General features: G+C 42.6%; 1 protein-coding gene across 23 annotated transcripts in view; it reads right to left on the bottom strand.

The window, feature by feature from the left end:
* The window catches only part of MFSD1 (major facilitator superfamily domain containing 1), a 45,557-nt gene extending 28,685 nt beyond the window's left edge, over nucleotides 1-16,872 (bottom strand). For 12 of the 23 annotated variants that reach the window (XM_080349520.1, XM_080349521.1, XM_080349523.1 and 9 more), the window contains exons 1-17: nucleotides 16,708-16,855; nucleotides 16,579-16,631; nucleotides 15,315-15,427; nucleotides 14,935-14,977; nucleotides 14,351-14,418; nucleotides 13,437-13,545; nucleotides 12,597-12,699; nucleotides 11,756-11,854; nucleotides 10,895-11,006; nucleotides 10,632-10,688; nucleotides 9,881-10,037; nucleotides 9,084-9,181; nucleotides 8,673-8,785; nucleotides 8,141-8,188; nucleotides 7,778-7,838; nucleotides 4,661-4,775; nucleotides 3,445-4,407 (exon numbers count right to left, since the gene is read on the bottom strand). In XM_080349520.1, the coding sequence (XP_080205646.1) occupies nucleotides 4,348-4,407; nucleotides 4,661-4,775; nucleotides 7,778-7,838; nucleotides 8,141-8,188; nucleotides 8,673-8,785; nucleotides 9,084-9,181; nucleotides 9,881-10,037; nucleotides 10,632-10,688; nucleotides 10,895-11,006; nucleotides 11,756-11,854; nucleotides 12,597-12,699; nucleotides 13,437-13,545; nucleotides 14,351-14,418; nucleotides 14,935-14,977; nucleotides 15,315-15,427; nucleotides 16,579-16,631; nucleotides 16,708-16,726 (1,428 nt within the window). In that variant the 5' untranslated portion in view covers nucleotides 16,727-16,855 and the 3' untranslated portion in view covers nucleotides 3,445-4,347. Of the gene's footprint in view, nucleotides 1-490; nucleotides 519-2,622; nucleotides 4,408-4,648; nucleotides 4,776-4,981; nucleotides 5,777-7,777; nucleotides 7,839-8,140; nucleotides 8,189-8,672; nucleotides 8,786-9,083; nucleotides 9,182-9,880; nucleotides 10,038-10,631; nucleotides 10,689-10,894; nucleotides 11,007-11,755; nucleotides 11,855-12,596; nucleotides 12,700-13,436; nucleotides 13,546-14,350; nucleotides 14,419-14,934; nucleotides 14,978-15,314; nucleotides 15,428-16,578; nucleotides 16,632-16,707 lie in introns of those variants that run through there. The other 11 variants (XM_080349536.1, XM_080349524.1, XM_080349540.1 and 8 more) reach the window with 10 other exon arrangements.
* Between the last annotated feature and the right edge of the window lie 2,612 nt (nucleotides 16,873-19,484).

Genomic DNA, 19,484 nt, shown 5'->3' with positions numbered 1-19,484 from the left:
TCCGGGGCCACCTCACAGACCAGCTCTGGGCAGGTTCAGGATGAAGAAGAGTTCACTACTGTTGTTGTTATAAAACTTCCAGGGTCCTGGAGGATCAGACGCTTCTAACATTATAGCACAAATGCTTTTGTTGCTCTTAGGGACCGACATTTATGAAGAAATCTCAACTGAGCAAAGACATTTGTATACCTGGAGAACAACAAGAGGCCTGAAGCGCCACAGTGTCACTCGGGCAGCTACTGAATGTTTGAAAGAGATATTTCCCAATTCATATGCACGAGAAGTTTAAATATTTACAGACTATCTCTAATGCTTTAAACATCTCCTCTTCAAGAGGTCAGCACGAAGCCGCACGCTGTGTGTACTTAACTCAAGGGCTTTCTGGCTTCCCATTCACGCCAAAGCGCGTCTGCCCGTCCCACGGAACGCGGCGTGAACGTGTCAGGAGTGGAGATTTCCACGTCACGCAGACACGCGGCTCAGCCCACCAGCTCTGCTTTGCCTCTTGGCTTGACCATCTGCACAACAGGACAAGCGATCAGAGAACACCTACAGCGGTAAGAGACGCGATGGAATACTAACCCATTTTTGCAATGAGAATGTCTATTGTAACACCCAGCGATAGCCCCTGAAGAAATGTCAAAAAAAAACCCCCAAAACCAACCAACCAAAACACCCCCACACAACACAAATACCACAGAACCACAGAATGGACTGGGTTGGAAAAGCCCTCAGAGATCACCAAGTCCAACCCTTGGTCCAACTCCAGCCCATTGACTAGATCATGGCACTAAGTGCCATGTCCAATCTCAACTTAAAAACCTCCAGGGCCGGTGAGTCCAGCACCTCCCTGGGCAGCCATTCCAATGCCTGGCCACTCTCTCTGCATAGAATTGCTTTCTAATAATCAGCCTAAATTTCCCCTGGTAGAGTTTAAGCCCATGCTCCCTTGTCCTATTCTAATCCAGTGATTTCTTGTTTTTCCTCATTGCTCCTGTAACTTGTCAGTCCTACATAATTTTTTGTAAATCTAAAAATATTACAGAACAACAGTTATTGGTTTTCAGTCTTCTACTTATCCTAACAGGCAGCTAATCTCTTAGGAAGAAGGTAATCTTCAAAGATTTCAGAAGCACACAGCAGTAGATTCTAGGCTGGAAAAAAACCTGTGATACTGGACTTCATGTTGTCATCATAGTAAGTACTAGAAAGTCTATGGTGGGCATTTTAAAGAGATGCTTGTGTTTTCCTCAGTCTGGTTCAGCTGGACTCTGATTAACTCAGGAACCCACAGATATATTTTCAATAAATTTGTTGCAGACAAAAATTCAACAGGAATGCAACAATACCCATCACCTTAGATGAGATTCACCTGGCTTAAGATCTAGATGCCTAGAGATGTTTTCTGAGAGTCAAAGCTTCCATGAACTTTCACTATTAAAACTTCACTTTAAAAGTGGCCACTGACTTAGTGATGAAGCAAATATCGCCTAAGAGTAACTCAAAATTGCTGCGACAGAAAAGTGATAATGGTAAACAGTTCCAAGTAAAATTTTAATCATGAGCAATCCTAATTTGCAATGCACTCACATAAGATACTAGATTATTTTAGACAGAAATATAGAGAAAAAAAATTCTGCATCAGGTTTCTGGAGAATCTGACTTTAAAAATTTTCAAATGACACTCCTAATTTCCATAAACTACGTTTTTTAACAAATGTTTCAAAATGTTCCTATCTAAAGATGCCAGCCAAGGTCTGATATATCTGGTTTCACAGTCTTAGCTTCATTAGATGAAGTAGGTTTCTGATGCACAATTTAACTTTTGTTATATTTGATACAAATACCCAAGAGAAAGGAACAAAACCACCCAAAAGCCCCGTGCCTGGGGCAATAACAGAGAGATGGGTAACACCTTCATGTTCTTCAGAGTTACATCTCCCTCTGAAACCTCCCCAGATAATATTAATAGAATTCTGTGTTGAACTACAGTTTACTGCCATATTTACCAACTCTTCTATAGACATCTCCAGACAAGCATGCACATCCACTAGAATTCAGCTGGACCGCTGCAGCCCGGAAGCATAACCCAATCCGTAAACTCCGTATTTTAGGAAAGCTGTACCATACCAACAGCTTTTCAGGCTGCTGGGGACAGAAGCCGTCAAGGCAGCCGCATCCCCGCTGGCCTTTTCCTCCTCCCACAACCGTCACAACCCCATCTTCCCTATCAAAAAGTGCATTTCAGAACCCAAAAATCCCTTTTCCCATTTTCATCTTGATGCCTGACCTGAATCAATGAAGCGTGCAATGGAAGCCTGAAGCGCATACACGGCAGCGAGATGTTGTGACGCAGGGCTGGGCGCAGAGAGGCTGGTGAGAGCAGGAGGAACGCCCTGTCCTACCACAAATATACTCACGGATAAAGGAACAAAGGGCAGATGCTCCCGAATGCTCCACAACCAAAATGAAGGAAATCAACAGGCTGAAATCCCTCAGAAAGGAAAGGCGAGGGTGGTTGGAGTTGAGCTGACATGGGAAAGTTAGAACATATTGACCGAAGTCCATCGCAGGATGCTCAAGGGTACACGGAATTCAGGAACAGAAAATACAGTTTCAACAAGACATTAAGTTCACAGTTACCATCATGTCACAAAAATCCCGACCTAGAGGCAACAGCGGAAGAGTTACCTACAACCACAAGAGGGCAGGATTAGAGAAGCAGGCAGCTGAGGGAGATGGAGAGCAACAGAAGAATCTAAATCCCTCCCCAAGAAAGACAAATGAACCAGCCCATCAGTGGAGGGAACCAGGGCAAACTTTGCCTTTGGATCCTCAAAAATACACTTCCCCAGAAACTCCACGTATTTCTCAGGGGAAAGCAGAAGTCATGCTTGTTTAATATAAAACTATTGTATGTATAAGTGTCAACAACCACCAAGGGCAACGATGTATCACCAAACAGCCAGATAAGGAAAAATACAGGTGCTAGCTTCCATTGAAAGCTTTTATTTAAAAAGACCCAGAATTCACAAGTCTACAAGGAAAAATAAACCAATTTGCATCAACCATTCTCAGAGTGTTTGGTTCTCAAAGGGAGCACAGAAAGCACCAATAACATCCCAGGTCAGCCTACTGCTCCTCTTGGGCAGCGAGCTCAGCAGAGTTCACAACCTGCTACTTCATTTGCCTATGGACCAAACTAGTCCCGGCTTAGTCTTTCAGGAAGATAATCTTAATCTTTCAGGAACATGAAAGAAATCTCCACTGAAAAGTATCTTTAAAAAAAATATCTGAAGACCACAAGTTCCAGAAGTTCTGCTTAAATTAGTGTACGTAGAAAAATAATGGAGGTATAATGTAACATAATTACGACAAACTATTAGTCGAAGCATCTTATGGCACACGAAGACTCCCTGAAATGAGCCAAGGAAACTCACCCACCCTGTGCACTTGAACTTCTACCCGTATGGCAGCAATTCCTGCTCCAGCAACCCAGACGCTCTTGCCTTTTGAAGTAAGATTAGCTTCATTTAGGCGGAGTTTGTCCAATTACATAAGTGAGTCTTTACGTGTAACAAAACCCAGGAAAAATCACTCTGCAGGAGCTACTGGGAACCAGCTGTTCTGCAGCCAGCCCTTCCCTGAAATTAGGGAAAAGCGTTAAGTTTCATTATGAAATCTGAACATTTTTCCACTGAATGCCCAACTTCATTTCTTGCATTTAACTCTTTCCATCCTTTTTAGCCGCAATCTCTTAAAAAAACATCAATTTTCACATTAACCAGAACTTACATGAGGTTTATTGCTAAGCCTGTGACCTGGTATTAAATTCCAGGGCCAGCGCTTTTTGAACTGTAACACTGAAACTGCATAACCTGCTTTCCTCTGAAATATTTGCTTGGATCAAAACAAAAAAGTAATCTTTCTTCAATCTTTTCTATAAGAAAAATAAACCAGACCATTTCCTAGCTGGTAACCAAGCCGTCCAACTTGAGCTGTATAACTCATCCCCACATCGGGGCTCATTTCACAGCAATTACCAAAACAAAGCTTCCGCATTTCACACATCGTTGAAGAAATCAAGTCTTTGCTATTAACTCGAGCTACTCACGGAGTATTTCAGACAGGAGGGTGTAGTACGGAGCTCAGGGTTCAAATAAACAGCCAGATGATTCTTCATCAGTATCTGTGTTAATTACGCACAGTGCGGAGGGGGAGCTTAAGCCAAGTGTTTTAAAACTAGGATCTAGGCTTGCAGAAAAGTGCGGGGTGTCCTTCTGCTTTCGCTGCTCTGAGTACCAGAAACAAGGGTTTGTGTTCTGGGAACTTCGGTGGGGCAAGATGCTATTTCAACACGCTTCTGTGTACCATTGTCGATAAATAGGAAGAATAATTATCTGGTAGCTGCAAAAAGATAAAATTAAGAAATCACGCATCATAATAAGTGTCCTCCACTTGTTTGGTTTGCCAGCCATTGATTCATTTCCATTTTCTTCATTAGATTTTTAATTACCACTGGTGAGACTTCATTTCTGAGAATAAGCACGCATACGGCATTTTAATCATTTGTTGGCTATTTGAAACGATAAGTTCTTAAAATAAACATCTAATTGTTCTATTCTTAGTTATTAAAACCCCTCTACTTTGTTACTAATACCTGAGCGCCTAGTTTGGAGAGGTATTTATTCCTTAAACTAAAGCCATCGGGTTTTGGCTGTAATTTAGCCAAGTCATCTTCATTTTGACGTCTGAGTCTCTCTTGTTCTTCTGCTCTGGAAAAGAAAATTGGTTTAAGCCACTTGCACTCTGGAGTGCAAACCCAAGCAACTTCATCTGGTGTATGCAGCTTTATTTCGAATAACTAGAAAAAGCTTGTAATGTTTCTAGATGGAGACCGTACATCAGATTAAACTAGACTAAGATGTGTATGGATTACTCTAATTCCGCATAAAGAAAGAGAGAGGCTGTTTTCTGCAGTTTCCTTTTATTTAGATTCCAAGACTTTGGTAGAAAGATAAACCTTCTGCTTTTCACAGATTACAACGTGCCCAGTGAGCTTTCGTACCAACTTTTACTATCGCTTTATTAAACAAGCTTTCACTCCTTATAATAAAGATTACAATACAAAAAAGAATCAATCATCAAAGAAAGCAAACACAAGACTGCTCGGCAGCCTTCGGAATTAACAGCAGCCTCCTGCAAAGGAGGCAAGATTTGAGCAGAGCGTCGTCGCTCCTCTTCCACTTAAGTCTTTAAAAGTAACAGGACTGAACAGAGCTCTAAATACACTCAGTTTAAGACAGAGTTTTGCATTAAGACCGTGACAAAGGCAGTAACGGGGACCCGTTTCCAAGCTCTGTAGGGCACTGAGCCTTATTACAGAACATAAAGTGCCGTTACGTTAAGAAATCTCCACCCCAGCAAAACCGTTGTGCTGCACATAGAAGACACTTAATACTACGCTTTATCTTAAGCTGATCGCGTTTGTCTTGGGTTGCAGAGTACCTGCTCCCACCACAGAGCTTAAACGAGGTAAAGAACACGGTGAACCCATTCTGTTCAAATTAAGAGATGACTTGGCACTAGTTAAAACTGTTTACAAAGCAGAATATTCGGCCATTTCTTGGAAAACAAACTTAACGTGCTGGGGGTTTTCCAAAGGACTCTTGTCCAGTGCTGACCACCCAACTAAAAACTACAATTCTTCAAGTTGACATGATGCTGATCAAACGCTCCCCACTTCTGGATGGTATTTGCTATTCAAATTTCTTTTCTGCAAAACACATTGTAATAAAAATTACTGGAAACCATTGTTCTAAGACACCGTACCCCACAGCACACGCTAATACGGAGATGAGTTCACAGGACATTCTGGGAGCATTCCACACCCCACGGCCAAGCAGAGCAAAGAGCGGCTCTGTTTGGACACCAAACTCCTTCGCTCCTGGGTCCGAGGTGGGTTTTGTTGGATTTAAAACCAGCTGCGACCTTTTGGCCCAAAGAGGACACTCATTACAACTAAGCCATTGTGCTCACCACGTCTGGTGAGGTTTTGGTTTCCTTGAGCTTTGCTGATGTGTTACAAGCCCAGGAATTAGGACAAGAACCAAACCCACATCACACCCACCACAAGTCACCTGGCCAGGCCTTGTTGACAAGACTTTTTGTTTTTCTCAAGTCTAACTGAAGTATCACCACATGGACAAGCCTATTCTAAAGAAATCCATCAAGTCCATTTATAAGAGGTGTCTCATTGACAAAGTATTTATCTGGAACAAACTTATATATAAGCTGTGAGACGGAGAATATCTGCAGGTGAAATGTAGTTACCTATTAAAAAGAAAAGTAAAGGATTCCAACAGCATTACAGGCAAGTGAACTTCAAGATGTGAAGAGACTCACTGAGCTGAATTATTGTCAGAATAGAAAGTATTTCAAAAGGAAAAAAATCAGTGTTCAGTAAGCAGTCTGCCTAATGTTCTTTTTGAATTAATACAATTCTACATTACATTAATACATTCTACAGATGTTCTGGTGAAGCTGGGACACGGCTGCACATTCACGTTCCTTCACATGGCAAATGTGGAGCTATGACCAGAGTCACAAAATGCAACATACTCTGCCCTCCCCAGCAGTTCCGTCACATTCTCACCAAAACAAACCCAAATCAGAAAAGCAAAACCTCAGGTTTCTTAGAGACTGAGTTGCACCCTTAAGCAAATAAACACTTGCTTTAAATACATTAAAAGAATAATCAATAAATTAACTAAGATATTATCTCCATTGACATTACAGTCTCCAATGCACTTTTTTTTAATCCTCACAGCACTAATTAGAACTAGGAGAAAGTAACACAATTTTTAGGTGCTGCAACACTACTAGAAGCATCATCTTCAACAAGGTCATTGAGACAAACTAAGCCGCTCAAACCAAGGAAGAGGATTTCTAAAGCTGTTATTCTGAAAAGCAACACTATACTTATTTCTGTAGAGAAGAAGCAAGACATTCAAGTCTCCTGCAAAATGACATTTGCTTACTTGGACAAAACTCTCAACATTTTCCTATTTGAGTGATTTCTGCCCCAAGCCCACCTCAAGTGTTCAGTTTCCTTTTAAAGGAAATGGATTCCACTTGACTGAAATACCCTGCCCCATTTTCTCTCTAAAAATGGAAACTTTCCACTGTAACGAACAACATTTATGATACAGATCTGACCACAAACTGAGTTTCACATTAGCGCTGCAATTTAGGCTCAAGCCACAGTTTTCAGAGACAAGTTAAATTAAGAATTCTAAATAAAAGAGCAAGAGGAGCAAGCGGAAAGTGAAGAGGACGTGACTGGAGTGCAGTGTCTTCCAAAGAGAGATCCAGCTTTTAGTGACACTTAAAAAGAATTGGTCCGTGCATTACCTGACATTAAACGCAGGTCATGTTTGGGCTGACTGGGTCAGGTACCCACCATGTAAATAAAACACTTTTTAAACAAGCAATACAACATTTTTTACACACATCTCGGTTCCACTCAGCTGTAAAGCCATCAAAGCAAAATAGCAAGAAAGAGTGCTAGGAAATGACACCTGGTTAATTGCTGCTTCCTCTAATTATTCATTCACAGGAGGCAGGAATACGAAATCCTGCTACTAACTGGTAAGAAAGAACGAACATTCAATACAAATGACAGACGGACCAAAGAGACTGACTTCAGTCATCTACTTCATTAGTTCACGTTAAACATTTCATAAGGACACGGCTTCTCATTGTTCTTTATACTTACTCAGTCGCAGCTACTTTTTGCAATTTTTCCCTTTTCTTTGCAGACCAGTTGAGATCGCCACCTGCAACAGAATATGCACTTTGAAACTTAGCAAAATCGAACCTTTTGTATTATATCTTTGATATCACACCTCACTACAGACATTCTCGGAGTGCTTGACAAATCAGTGGAGGAATTTTACGCACTACAGCAGCAGCGAAGATGATGTTACAAGGACCGGCCGCATCCAGAGATGCTCCTGGTACCAAAGCCATGAGCTACAGCACCTGCCACAGGAGCCTACAACTCCACCTGAAGTTACCAGCTTGGTAATTTCAAGAATTACGATAAAAACAGATATCAAGAGAAGCTGAAAACACCTACCAGTGAAGTGATTCACAAAGTACAGCATGACTACGGCTATTAGTGACACTAGGAAAAAAAAGGAGGTGTTTTAGCTGACGATAAATCTACAACAACGGAACAACAGCTTGAACATACAACTAAGCAACAAGTAAGATTTTTCATGACAGTTTTAACTGTGTAGAGATTTTTGCCAGCAGCGTCTCAATTGCTTTTGAAAGTTCCGCTGTGGTCCTAAGTAGCACGGTAGCTCAGAAAAGGTTATTTCAGTTTTAGTTATATTAATAACAGCCCTCATAACCAGAGCCTGGAAGAGTTTCATTCACCCACCCTTCTACTGTTTCTTTCCAAAACACTGAAACTACTTCCACTAAATTGTTTCAAGAAAACCACAAAACACTTCCCTAGGCCTGAGTTACGTTCAACGTTGCCCCAAGTGAAACCTCTATCTAAGCATAAGGAGTTATTATTGTTTTACAGGAAATATTAAGAAAAAAGCCTAATAAAGCTTCCTGAAAGTACAGAATCCATTGTCAATGTTGTTAATACTTACAGCAAACACAAGCACAGAAGAAGACTTCAAGAAACAAGTATCCTCTTGTGTCCAGAATCATCCCCGCTGCTATGGCAATAATTGCCAGCCCCAGGTTCTGGATAGACTGCATGCTAACACAGAAACAAAGCGTTACCGCCCAGCAGAAACTTATTGGGACAGAAAACACCGTTAGTGGCGCTCAACAATAAGATGAACTCCTCGCTGTTTGTTATGACACATGACAATCGCAACTCTGCAGTTTTGCAGAAGTTTCTGTGCATCGACCACACACACACGGCCTGAAACGACACAAGATTTCCTTCCAGACAGGAGCTATTAGCAGTTAACTGTTAGAACTGCTCCATATGCAGGGGTTCAGTACCAGAACGTGGTCGCTGCAGAGCAGGACAGACAGACATAAGTACTTACAAGCCATACGCGGTTCCCAGCTGGTGTTCGGGGACAACAAAGGCCACCATGGGCCACAGGGCACAGGCCAGCAGCGAGTAGGCCACTCCAAGCAAACACTGGGGAAATAAAGAAGAAACATAGAAACAGATGCTAGATGAGACGCATTTTTGCTGTAAGCTTCTAACAAGTTAACAGGTTGGCTTTCCCTTTTCTCCCAAAAGAGGAGAGTTAAAGTAATAGGTTTTGCAATTTGGTTCTAAATAAACACGCACATTTAGACAGAAAGATAATTTTATCCACGAGTGACCCACAAACTAAACCGTATTTAGCTGGCATTAAGTAAAGAGCCTGACTTGCATATCCAGAGGCAAAGATCAGTGCTGCAACTCACTAGAAAAGTACCTGAAAAACAAAGACCCCATTTTTAACCCTAATACGCTGGTGAGCGCTGTATTTAAGTGGGTAAACCTGAGGTTCAGATGCAATTTCTCAGGGAATCTGCCCTAGGACGAGGAAATCAATATCAAAGATTTTACCGCTATCCAATACAGCACGTCAGAGACAAAGTCACTGAAAGCGGCTGCAGACACCTCATCGTAGTTTTGCCTGTATCACACATTCTTTGCTTTTGCACCACCTTTAGTTTTAAACTCACTTTCACATAGTATTATATATCCTTCTTAAAGCCATGGATATCAGAACAGGTTTTGAGGACTGAAGGAACACTCAGAAAACAGTGGCAAATTACGCAGAATAATTCAACATCGACTCCATTTCTTATCATATTTAGCTACAAGTCTCAGAGAATTAGTTACCATTGCTATCCAGGGGTTCCAGAAGGTAAAAGCCAACATAATATGAGAAGCGAGCGTAGTTACGACAGCACATAAAACCCAGATGATGTTCTTTCCAACTTTATCCACCAGGAGACCAAAGACTGGGGACATGGGTGCTGATATGATATACACAATACTAGAAAAGAATAAAAATAAGAGAACTGAACATCAGCTAGCCATGGGCAGCTTTAGCTGTTACACAATACTGGTGTCTCCAGGTACAAAATAATCCCTAACAACAGAATCCACAACTCAAAATTCCCCAAAGGTCTGAGGACATGAAAAGATCCAACATGCAAGGAAATCGCAACATACTCAGAGCTCTTAGAATCATATACCAGCAAGTGTTCTGTTTCTTTGCCACATCACAAATTCATCTACAAACTAGGAAAATGTAGTTCATTTAGTGCTGCTATTAACTATCTCTATCACTCAGAGGGAAATCACCAAATACCAAAATAACACCCTTCAGACAGAGCCTTTTCTTTCCAATTCCTCAATGTGAACATCTAAGATATTCCTATTTAAAATATACCCACATGTCCCAGATATTCCTCAGGCCACATGAAATCTGTGTTCACTTAAATACAAGTCACCACCTGCAAGAGTAGATCCCAGCCGTCCTCCCACATGGTGAGATACAGACACCCCCAGAATGCAGCAGCGCATTTGTTACATCAACCACAATATACCTGTTAATTGCTTACTAGTGAAGTCAACCACAATATACCTGTTAATTGCACTTGCTTCTTCAGATGAGAATCTGAATTTCTCAATAAAGAAAACTCTGGAAAAAAAAGCAAAAACATTCAGAAAAATGTACAATTTTGTGACATGAAAGAAAAATTAAGCTAGACAAAGTAAAGATATCGTTTACAGAAAAACTTTAAATAGAGCTGTTTAGCTTTGTCATAAGCATCCATCCCATCACAGGGATCCCGGCACCTCCAACCAAATTCAAGGGGAACAGCTAAATAAGTGAGACACACTTACTTTCCAAGGCCAATGAAAGGAAAAACCGCTGCGTAGTAGCAGACACAGATGACAAATATAAGCCACAAGGACAAGGAGAAGTCCTTCACATCCGTCAGCTTGATCACTTCACCTGCAGCGGGACAAGAGACAACACTGTTTCAATCAGCGTAAGAAATCGGAAATTCAGCCACATTAAATAAACATCAAGGAGAGCACAGGACATTCCTGCCACCATCTACTCTCTTGTATAAAGTTCACACAATGGGAGTTGATTAACAACACACAATCAACAGCGCCAAAGCCAAGAATAAATTGTCTCTTCCACATTAAGCTGGATGGGCAAGTTCTCTGAAGCCTCTCAAAGTCTTTTGCAGCAGAATTAAACACAAGCTACTATTTCAAGGAGATGGTTAATCCACAAAGTCCATGGCTGAAGCCTCACGTTATATGCGCTTACTTGGGTCTCAAATTTAGTTTAATTGGTCTAAACTCTGCCACACAGAAAACTCAACCCACCACACACCGATGGGGAAAAGCCGCAAGGTTTTGCACGCCTATTAAAGGGAATAAGACCAATTCCAACTAAACAAAGTATCAGTGGCAATGGCACGGATCAAACTGATGTGAACTGGGAGGCTCTCCACATGCTTTATAAACAAAGCAGGTAGCGCACCTGCCTGTAAACTGGTGTTTAAAGCTGTAAAATTTCCTACTGATATAAAAATGAACTAATAGTTATGATTAAAGCTATAACTGTGAAAAAGATATTCAGCAGCAGCCACTGAACTCCATAAAATGCAAACGTGGACAGAGTAACTGGAAGAGTCTGTTACAGACTGAAAGAACGAAGCCCGGGGCAGGTTCAGCCACCCCACTCACCCGTTTTCCCCTGTTCTTTATGAAGGAGCTTCTCCGCTCTCCTGTCCAGGTAAGCGAGGATTAACGCGCAGCCCAGCGAGAAGAGACACGTTACGCCGCCTGCAAGGAGGCAACACAACGTTTAGTTGGTGAATCAAGCAGTAATTGGCTTTTAAACACAGTGTAGTTTTATCAGATAGGTAAATATATGCTAAGTTTAACACCAGCGCCTCTTATGTACAGGAATCAGTAGTTATACAGTTCAAAGAGTAAGGTGTATTAAATAAAAAAGTGTAATACATACTGAAGCCTGCCACATGAGACATCTGCCTTGAACTGGAGTGCAAACATGGAGCTACATTTATTTTATTTAAAACATTAGCACCACCCGGCAGAGTCAAGCTCCCCATTTGTACCTCATAACCACAGAAATAAAGCCTGAGCCTTGTTACCAACACCAGGGCCATAATTAATACCCACAGCTCTGAAGGAGAAGAACATGGATCCAAAGGGAGCTGAAATTTCCCTTTTACACAACTACAAACCAGCTTTGCCGCGATGCCCTTCAGAAAAGTTTTCAAGTCTGAATCTTACTCAAAGCATGTTAAATGTTTCATCTCCACAAGATACAAACTTGAATTTGGCAGCAACAAAAATCACGCAGCATTTTATCAGATGCAGTAATCACACACTCGCCAGAAGAATATGAGCCATCAATACAAACACTGTTTCAATTGCTCCTCCTAATCGCAAATATATTCATCCTACTTTCAAGTGAGTAAGAAATCATCAGCCTGTACGCGTGCTGTTCAAATTGAGAAGCCTCGAACAGCAGGTGACATCAATTCAGAATACTACTGACCTATCATGAGAGTTAAGCCAAGAGTGCTGGGACCAGTATAGCCCAGAAGATCTCGAACTCTGGAGTAAATCCATCCCATGATGTTCATGTTCACTGTGCTCCCCTAGGCAGAACAGACTCACATGAAGAAGAATGTATTTCACAATTGTATTAATTCAAAAAGAACATTAGGCAGACTGCTTACTGAACAGTGTTTAAGAGGCTACACAGGGAACATAAACCACCAGCAACAATGATTCCCTGCTGGTTTAGTCAGTGTTTGTAATAAACTGATCATTGCGACAATAATATGACGTCACTATCTGAAATTTTGTACAACAGCGTTTAGATGGAGACATTAGAAGTGCCACAAAATCCACATCGTACACTGCATTAGCTCAAACTGAGCTGAATTTAATACGACATGTTAAAGAAAACGGGATTCCCACCTGAGAGGCATCGGGAAAAAACACTTGCACTTTCTCCTCCCCTTCTGCCCCCAGAGAAGGGACTGACTCCCAAGGTTAACAACACTCAATTAACTACAGCTCAGCTGAGATGAGGCAACTGCTAATTAGCAACAGCCTCAACATCAACCCAGACCCAGCTGTGACCAGCTCACACTCTTATACCGAGGAAAACACCCTCCCTGGTTGGAGATACCACAGGATGCTGTGGAAGTTTGACAGGTTCTCAGAAATCTTATTAACCCTTTTCCCTGTGTATCTCTTGCCTATTTACCACACGTTTTTAACACTTTAAACGTCATATCCATTTATAACTAAAACTCTCCGGGAAGCATTAGAAATGCTGCGCACACCTTAAAGTCCGTGAATTAAAGCCATCCAGTTTCACACTTACAATTCTGGCCATGCTGAGCTGTAATCCAAACACAAGGTTTAACTCCTTCCCTTTAAACCAACTGACCGCGTACGTGTTTTGTGCCACCGCTAAGGACTCTCCGCCTATTCTAAAAGAAGAAGGAAGGCACGACAGAAAACACGTTAACTGCAACAAGGAAGCGATCTATCCAGTGCTGGCAGCATTGCAGAGAAATTTCTCTACGTGCAGGTAGATCTAACAAATATTTGCAAGGCGTTATGAAGACAATTCACAAGACAATTGCAGTGTTTTAAGAATAATTAAGAGTGCAAAGTATTTCAAGTATTTTTAAGTATTTTAAGAGCTATTATAATTGCTCTTGGTCATTTACAGAAATTAAATTCATAGGGAGAAGCTACTCGTTTCTCTTCTGCATTAAAGAATGGAGTGGTACGATCCCGACCCAAATGAAACCAAAAGCAGATACTCTACCTGGAATCTGAATTTAACTGAGTCATCTGCCCATCCGCCAACACACTTGGTCAGATTTTCTAACATTTTTATGCTGTGGCACATTCACAGTTTGACATCTGCCCTCATTTCTTGCCACCATAGCAGCCCTGTTCTCTTTGTTGTCACCAAGAGTTCTTTTTACTCAGAAAAGTAAGAATTAAGAGAAAAGGAGGACTAGCACAGTGTTATCAGCTCACTGCATGTCTTTATTTGGGTAGCTTCATAATTCCCAAATTCAGTAAGACCTACAAAGCCCTATTTTTTGTTTTCTAACTGTAAGTTGGACTGGAAACGTGACTGCAGGTCTTGTATGTCTCAACTTTATAAATGCCCCAAATCCAACAATTTTGTCTCTGAGTGGAAACACAGGAGCAGTTTTCTAGGCCCCAGGAATACAGTCCTTACCCCAGAGAGCACACGCTGCTCTCTCTTGGACTTACCCAAATATGAATCTGCCCGCGTCCATCAGCCAGAAAGCATTAAGTAGCGCTCCCAAAGCAAAAATCACCTGTCACATAAACATTTAAGGAAAAATTATAATTTTACACTTGAAGTACGGAACTAAAACCCTTTTGCAACAGAAGGAAAAGTGATTTTCCCTTCCCAGACCTGCAGAAATACTTCACAGCTGCTCTACTACATGTCCTACCCCCAGCTTTTCGCCTTTGCTCCCTCTATGCATCATCCTGCTGGCTACACAACACTCAACGTTCCCCCCCAAACTGCACTCAGAAAACACCTCAAGTCGTTCTTCACCTTTATCCTCACACCCTGTCCCAACACACGTACACGGTAGTTTCACGTCAAACAGATACAACATTCGCTTCCTTCACGTTCTTATTTCACTCATCTTTTGAGGTCCCCAGTTCCCCCAACACAATTCAGGGTTCTCCCATTTCAGTTCTCTTTGCCTACAACCATCTGAAATACACACAGAGCCAGAAGCCATTTGGGCTTTTTTCCCACCCCACCCCTCGCAGAGAAGCTTCAGACATGTATCCTTCACCCTCTCAACTGCACTTACCTGCCCGACACAAACAAAGACACTAAATATTATAGTGCCCAACCTGTAAGAAAAATAAAATTACTTAATGCATAGCTAGAAGCTTTTTTTCCTATAAAACACTATATTAGACTCACAGGAAGGAAAACGGGGAGATTGAAATTCAATAAAAGTTCTCTGTACTACATACCACAGCTTGACAGCTTCATTAAAAAAAATATAGTACAGACACGGGTAATTTTGAAACCACTTTATTTAAGCCACAAAGCTCTGATATGTCAATGGAAATTCCTAGATCATATACAAATAATTCGAAAAAGTCTTATTATTGACTATCATGTTTCACACACACTTTAACTCTACCATCCACTGACCATAAGTGATGCTAACACCACACTTACCGTATCCCAAACACTCTGTCGATCAGAAAACCTCCAAAGAAGCAAAGAACCACATTGGGCCAGGAATACCAAGCGTAGAGCGACATGAACTGAGCCGTGTTCACCTTCATATCCTACATAAAGGAGTGGGATATTAAAAGGAGAATTACAGAATCCCAGAATGTCAGGGGTTGAAGGGCCCTGGAAAGCTCATCCAGCGCAATCCCCCCATGGAGCAGGAACACCCAGATGAGGTTACACAGGAAGGTGTCCAGGCGGGTTGGAATGTCTGCACAGAAGGAGACTCCACAACCCCCCTGGGCAGCCTGGGCCAGGCTCTGACACCCTCACCCCCAACAAGTTTCTTCTCAAATTTAAATGGAATATCTTGTGTTCCAGTTTGAACCCATTGCCCCTTGTCCTGTCACTGGTTGTCACCGAGAAGAGCCTGGCTCCAACCTCCTGACACTCACCCTTCATATATTTGCAAACATTAATGAGTCCCCCCTCAGTCTCCTCTTGTCCAGCTCCAGAGCCCCAGCTTCCTCAGCCTTTCCTCACACGGGAGATGCTCCACTCCCTGCAGCATCTTGGTGGCTGCGCTGGACTCTCTGCAGCAGTTCCCTGTCCTGCTGGAACTGAGGGGCCACAACTGGACACAAGATTCCAGGTGTGGTCTCCCCAGGGCAGAGCAGAGGGGCAGGAGAACCTCTCTGACCTACTGACCACCCCCTTCTAACCCACCCCAGGTACCATTGGCTTCCTGGCCACAAGGGCCCAGTGCTGGCTCATGGTCATCCTGTTGTCCCCAGGACCCCCATGTCCCTTTCTGCTACGTTGCTCTCTAATAGGTCGTTCAGTCTTAGTTCAGAAGAAATAAAAATACAAAATTTTCTTCTTTTCTCTTATCTGGAAAGCAAATGCTTTTTTTTGTTTTCTGGAAGCTTGAGCAGTCAGCTCATGTGCCGTATCTACAATGAGAGCTGCAGCCACACAGCATTCAAATACAACAAATATTGATAACTGTTACATTATTGATAACTGAGATCACCCCTCAGTGTCCTCTTGTCCAGCTCCAGAGCCCCAGCTCCCTCAGCCTTTCCTCACACGGGAGATGCTCCACTCCCTGCAGCATCTTGGTGGCTGCGCTGGACTCTCTGCAGCAGTTCCCTGTCCTGCTGGAACTGAGGGGCCACAGCTGGACACGATATTCCAGGTAATTACAGAGTAAGCACCCAAGCAGAAGTGCTCAGCAACAAGGACACCGCCCCGGGCAGCTGCTCACCCGCTGAACCTGCGTCTGCAGAGCGGCCGGGTTGTCGTAGCAGAAGTAGCTGCCTGCAAGGAGGAAGAGTCACCTCAGCGCCGGGGCCCCAGCGCTCCGCCCGGCATCCCCGCAACCCCCATCACCCACCGAAGCCCAGGAAGCACATGAAGCCGAGAACTAGGAGGCGGTGCGGCAGGCGCCGCGGGTCGCAGAGTGCGGGCAGGGCGCGGGGGGAGCCCGGGGCGGCGCGGGGGGAGCCCGGGGCGGCGCCGCCGCCATCGCGGCCCAGCAGCGCCCGCTCCTCCTCCTCCGCCATCGCGGCCGCCGTCACGTGACCACCCCCCCGCTCACGTGAGCGCGCCCGGCCCACAGTGCGCCGCGGCTGGTTGCTATGGCAACCGCGGCCGCCATGGCAGTGCGGCCTAAGGCGCCTCAAAGCTGCCCCGTCTGTTTGAAGCGGGAAAGTCGCTCAAATTTAAATGTATAAAATCCCGAGCACCACGTACTACAACTAATGAGGCTTCTGAGTTAAAACAGAGGAAAAAAAAAACACAACCCACCTAAAATCTCCCCTGAAACATGCCTCTAAACTGACCTCACAGTACAGTGAGGGCACTGTGGTCATTACCACTTAAAAGAATGAATCCTGTCAGCAACACCCAACCTAAAGATATGTAAATCCTTCCAGTTTTAGGTCAGTCTGCTCCTCTAATAAAGCGTGACTTGCAAAACACTTGATCATAAACTACAGAGGTTACTTTTAGACACTTTGAAGCCCGCACAATTAGTTGAGTCTTGTTATAACGCACATCTGGGGGCCATTGGATAAAGTGTCCTTTACCTCAACGCTGCTCCTTATTCACTAAAACGATTATGGGACCAATATGCAAATGTGTAACCAATTGGCTCTTTAGGACTGCCCTGAGTGGGGTTAAGATTTGTTTATAATGCCTGTTCCTTTTCTTTCTGGCGCCCTGGCTTTGTTCCAGCATCCAGATGTGAGCAAGTCTGTAATAAACAGGAATGTGGCTCATTTGTACAGCCAGCAAATCCACGTTTCAGCTATTAAAGTCATTTTACTTACGTTGTTTGGTCCAGAAAGGATTGTCCATGTTTGACAAACCCTTGGAAAAGCCACTTGTTCAAAGGTCCGGCCTTCTGAAATAATTCATCTTCCTACACCAAAAATGACCTGGATCCTGCATACACGTCATTAAGTGACAGAGGGTGCTTTTGGATTAAAGTATTTTCTTCCCAAGGGCAGAAATACTTGTTATTTAAGTATTTATTTACCTTTTCAGGATGATAGGAAAAAAAAGCATTGAGTCCTACCTGACATTCTGTGACCCAAAAGGTTTATTTTCCAGCTACCCCATCACTAATTTCATCCGTAACCATTCAAGAAAAATCAAAATAAGTCTTCAAATCACACTGTTACTATGTGCTGCAAAGTTCTATTGGGCATAAAATACTTACTTTTCACTTGACAGATCTTTTAACAGATCTGTCAAAAGAGAAATTACGAGGTCACGTTTTCAGCTGTCCCAAATTAGTCTAGATTCCTTGAAATCAGAGCAGCTCTGTCAGGTTACTGTGGTTGCTCTTAAAAACATGGTCTTGAACTGCAAATCTGTGCAATAAACGTGGGGGTTTCATTGCCGCTTGAGGGAGCTCAAAGGTAACGCCTGGCAGATCACCTCGGGTTGCACAGGGGACATAATTAAAGGGAGATCGTTTATATACGCAGATAAAAGGGTGAAAACCTGCGTGTGGAAAAAGAAATGTTGTCTTTTTCCTAGCTAACTAGCCCCATTATTCCAGGACACCGTTTTTGTGCCACCCAGTACCTTCCCAGGTCTCGCTGATCCCCAGAAAATGGTATTTTGTTCATGCACACACTTGAGATTCCCACCAGGACACAAATATAAGAGCAGAGTCCTCAAACTACCCTCCCACCATCATTCTCAGAAAGAAAATGCTCCCTAAAATTCCTCCTAACCAGAGGAATTCCCCAGACATTATAATTTGGGGCAAGGAAGATAACCCTCACCAAAAAGCAGTGAACTGCACAGCCAGCTCCATAAATCGATCCGCACCAGTTCCAGGCTGCTCTACGCAGCAAAGTTAAACTTCACCGTCATAGAAAAATATGCAAAGATGGAAGGATTAAACTATTCAAACTATTTAAAAAGCTATCTAAATACTTTAAAAATTCTTATTTTACATTGCCCTTAAGCAGGTTCTACTGAGCATAGTTAATTCAATACCAAAATAGCAAAGGTAACGCTAGGAGGGTTCTTCACGTGAAGCCCAGCCGTGGAACGGTCTGGTACAACGAGGGTTTCTTGTGCTTCCCCTCATCCTTGAGGGAGTTTTCATAAACCTGAAACACATGCAATTTTATTACCTTTATTTTCAAATATGTCAGTGGGGTTTTCATGTTATTTTCATGGCTGTATGCTTAAATATTTCATATTAAACAAGATTGGATTTGTACTTTGCCTCGTTTGATATAACATAGGACTCTATACAGTAGAATAAAAAATTACACTGATGCATCCAGAATATTTAACAGGTGAAAAACCAATATTCCTCCATTTGCTATTTCAAAATATTTGCCGTGCCACCCCTTTCTTCCCAGTCGCTTCCATCTTCACCTTGGGAATGACCTTGCTGTGCCTGAAGCTTAATGGCTGCAATGTGCAGCGTGAGTTAAGCCTGAGATGGTTCTCCAATGCATTGCAGGTGAGCGTTTATGTCACAAATAAATACAGTAGATTGCTCTTAAACTCATACTTTAGAGTGTTTATTACAGATGCAATTTCTGTCTTAGCATAAATCAAAGTACTTAAAGTGCCATATGATACCAAATGCTTAGTTTAACAGCATAAAATTGAGCAAAACCTGTATACAGTACTTTATAG

The sequence above is a fragment of the Nesoenas mayeri genome, assembly GCF_963082525.1.
Source record: "Nesoenas mayeri genome assembly, chromosome: 9".
Lineage (NCBI taxonomy): Eukaryota > Metazoa > Chordata > Aves > Columbiformes > Columbidae > Nesoenas > Nesoenas mayeri.
This window is presented reverse-complemented; position numbering and strand designations above follow the sequence as displayed.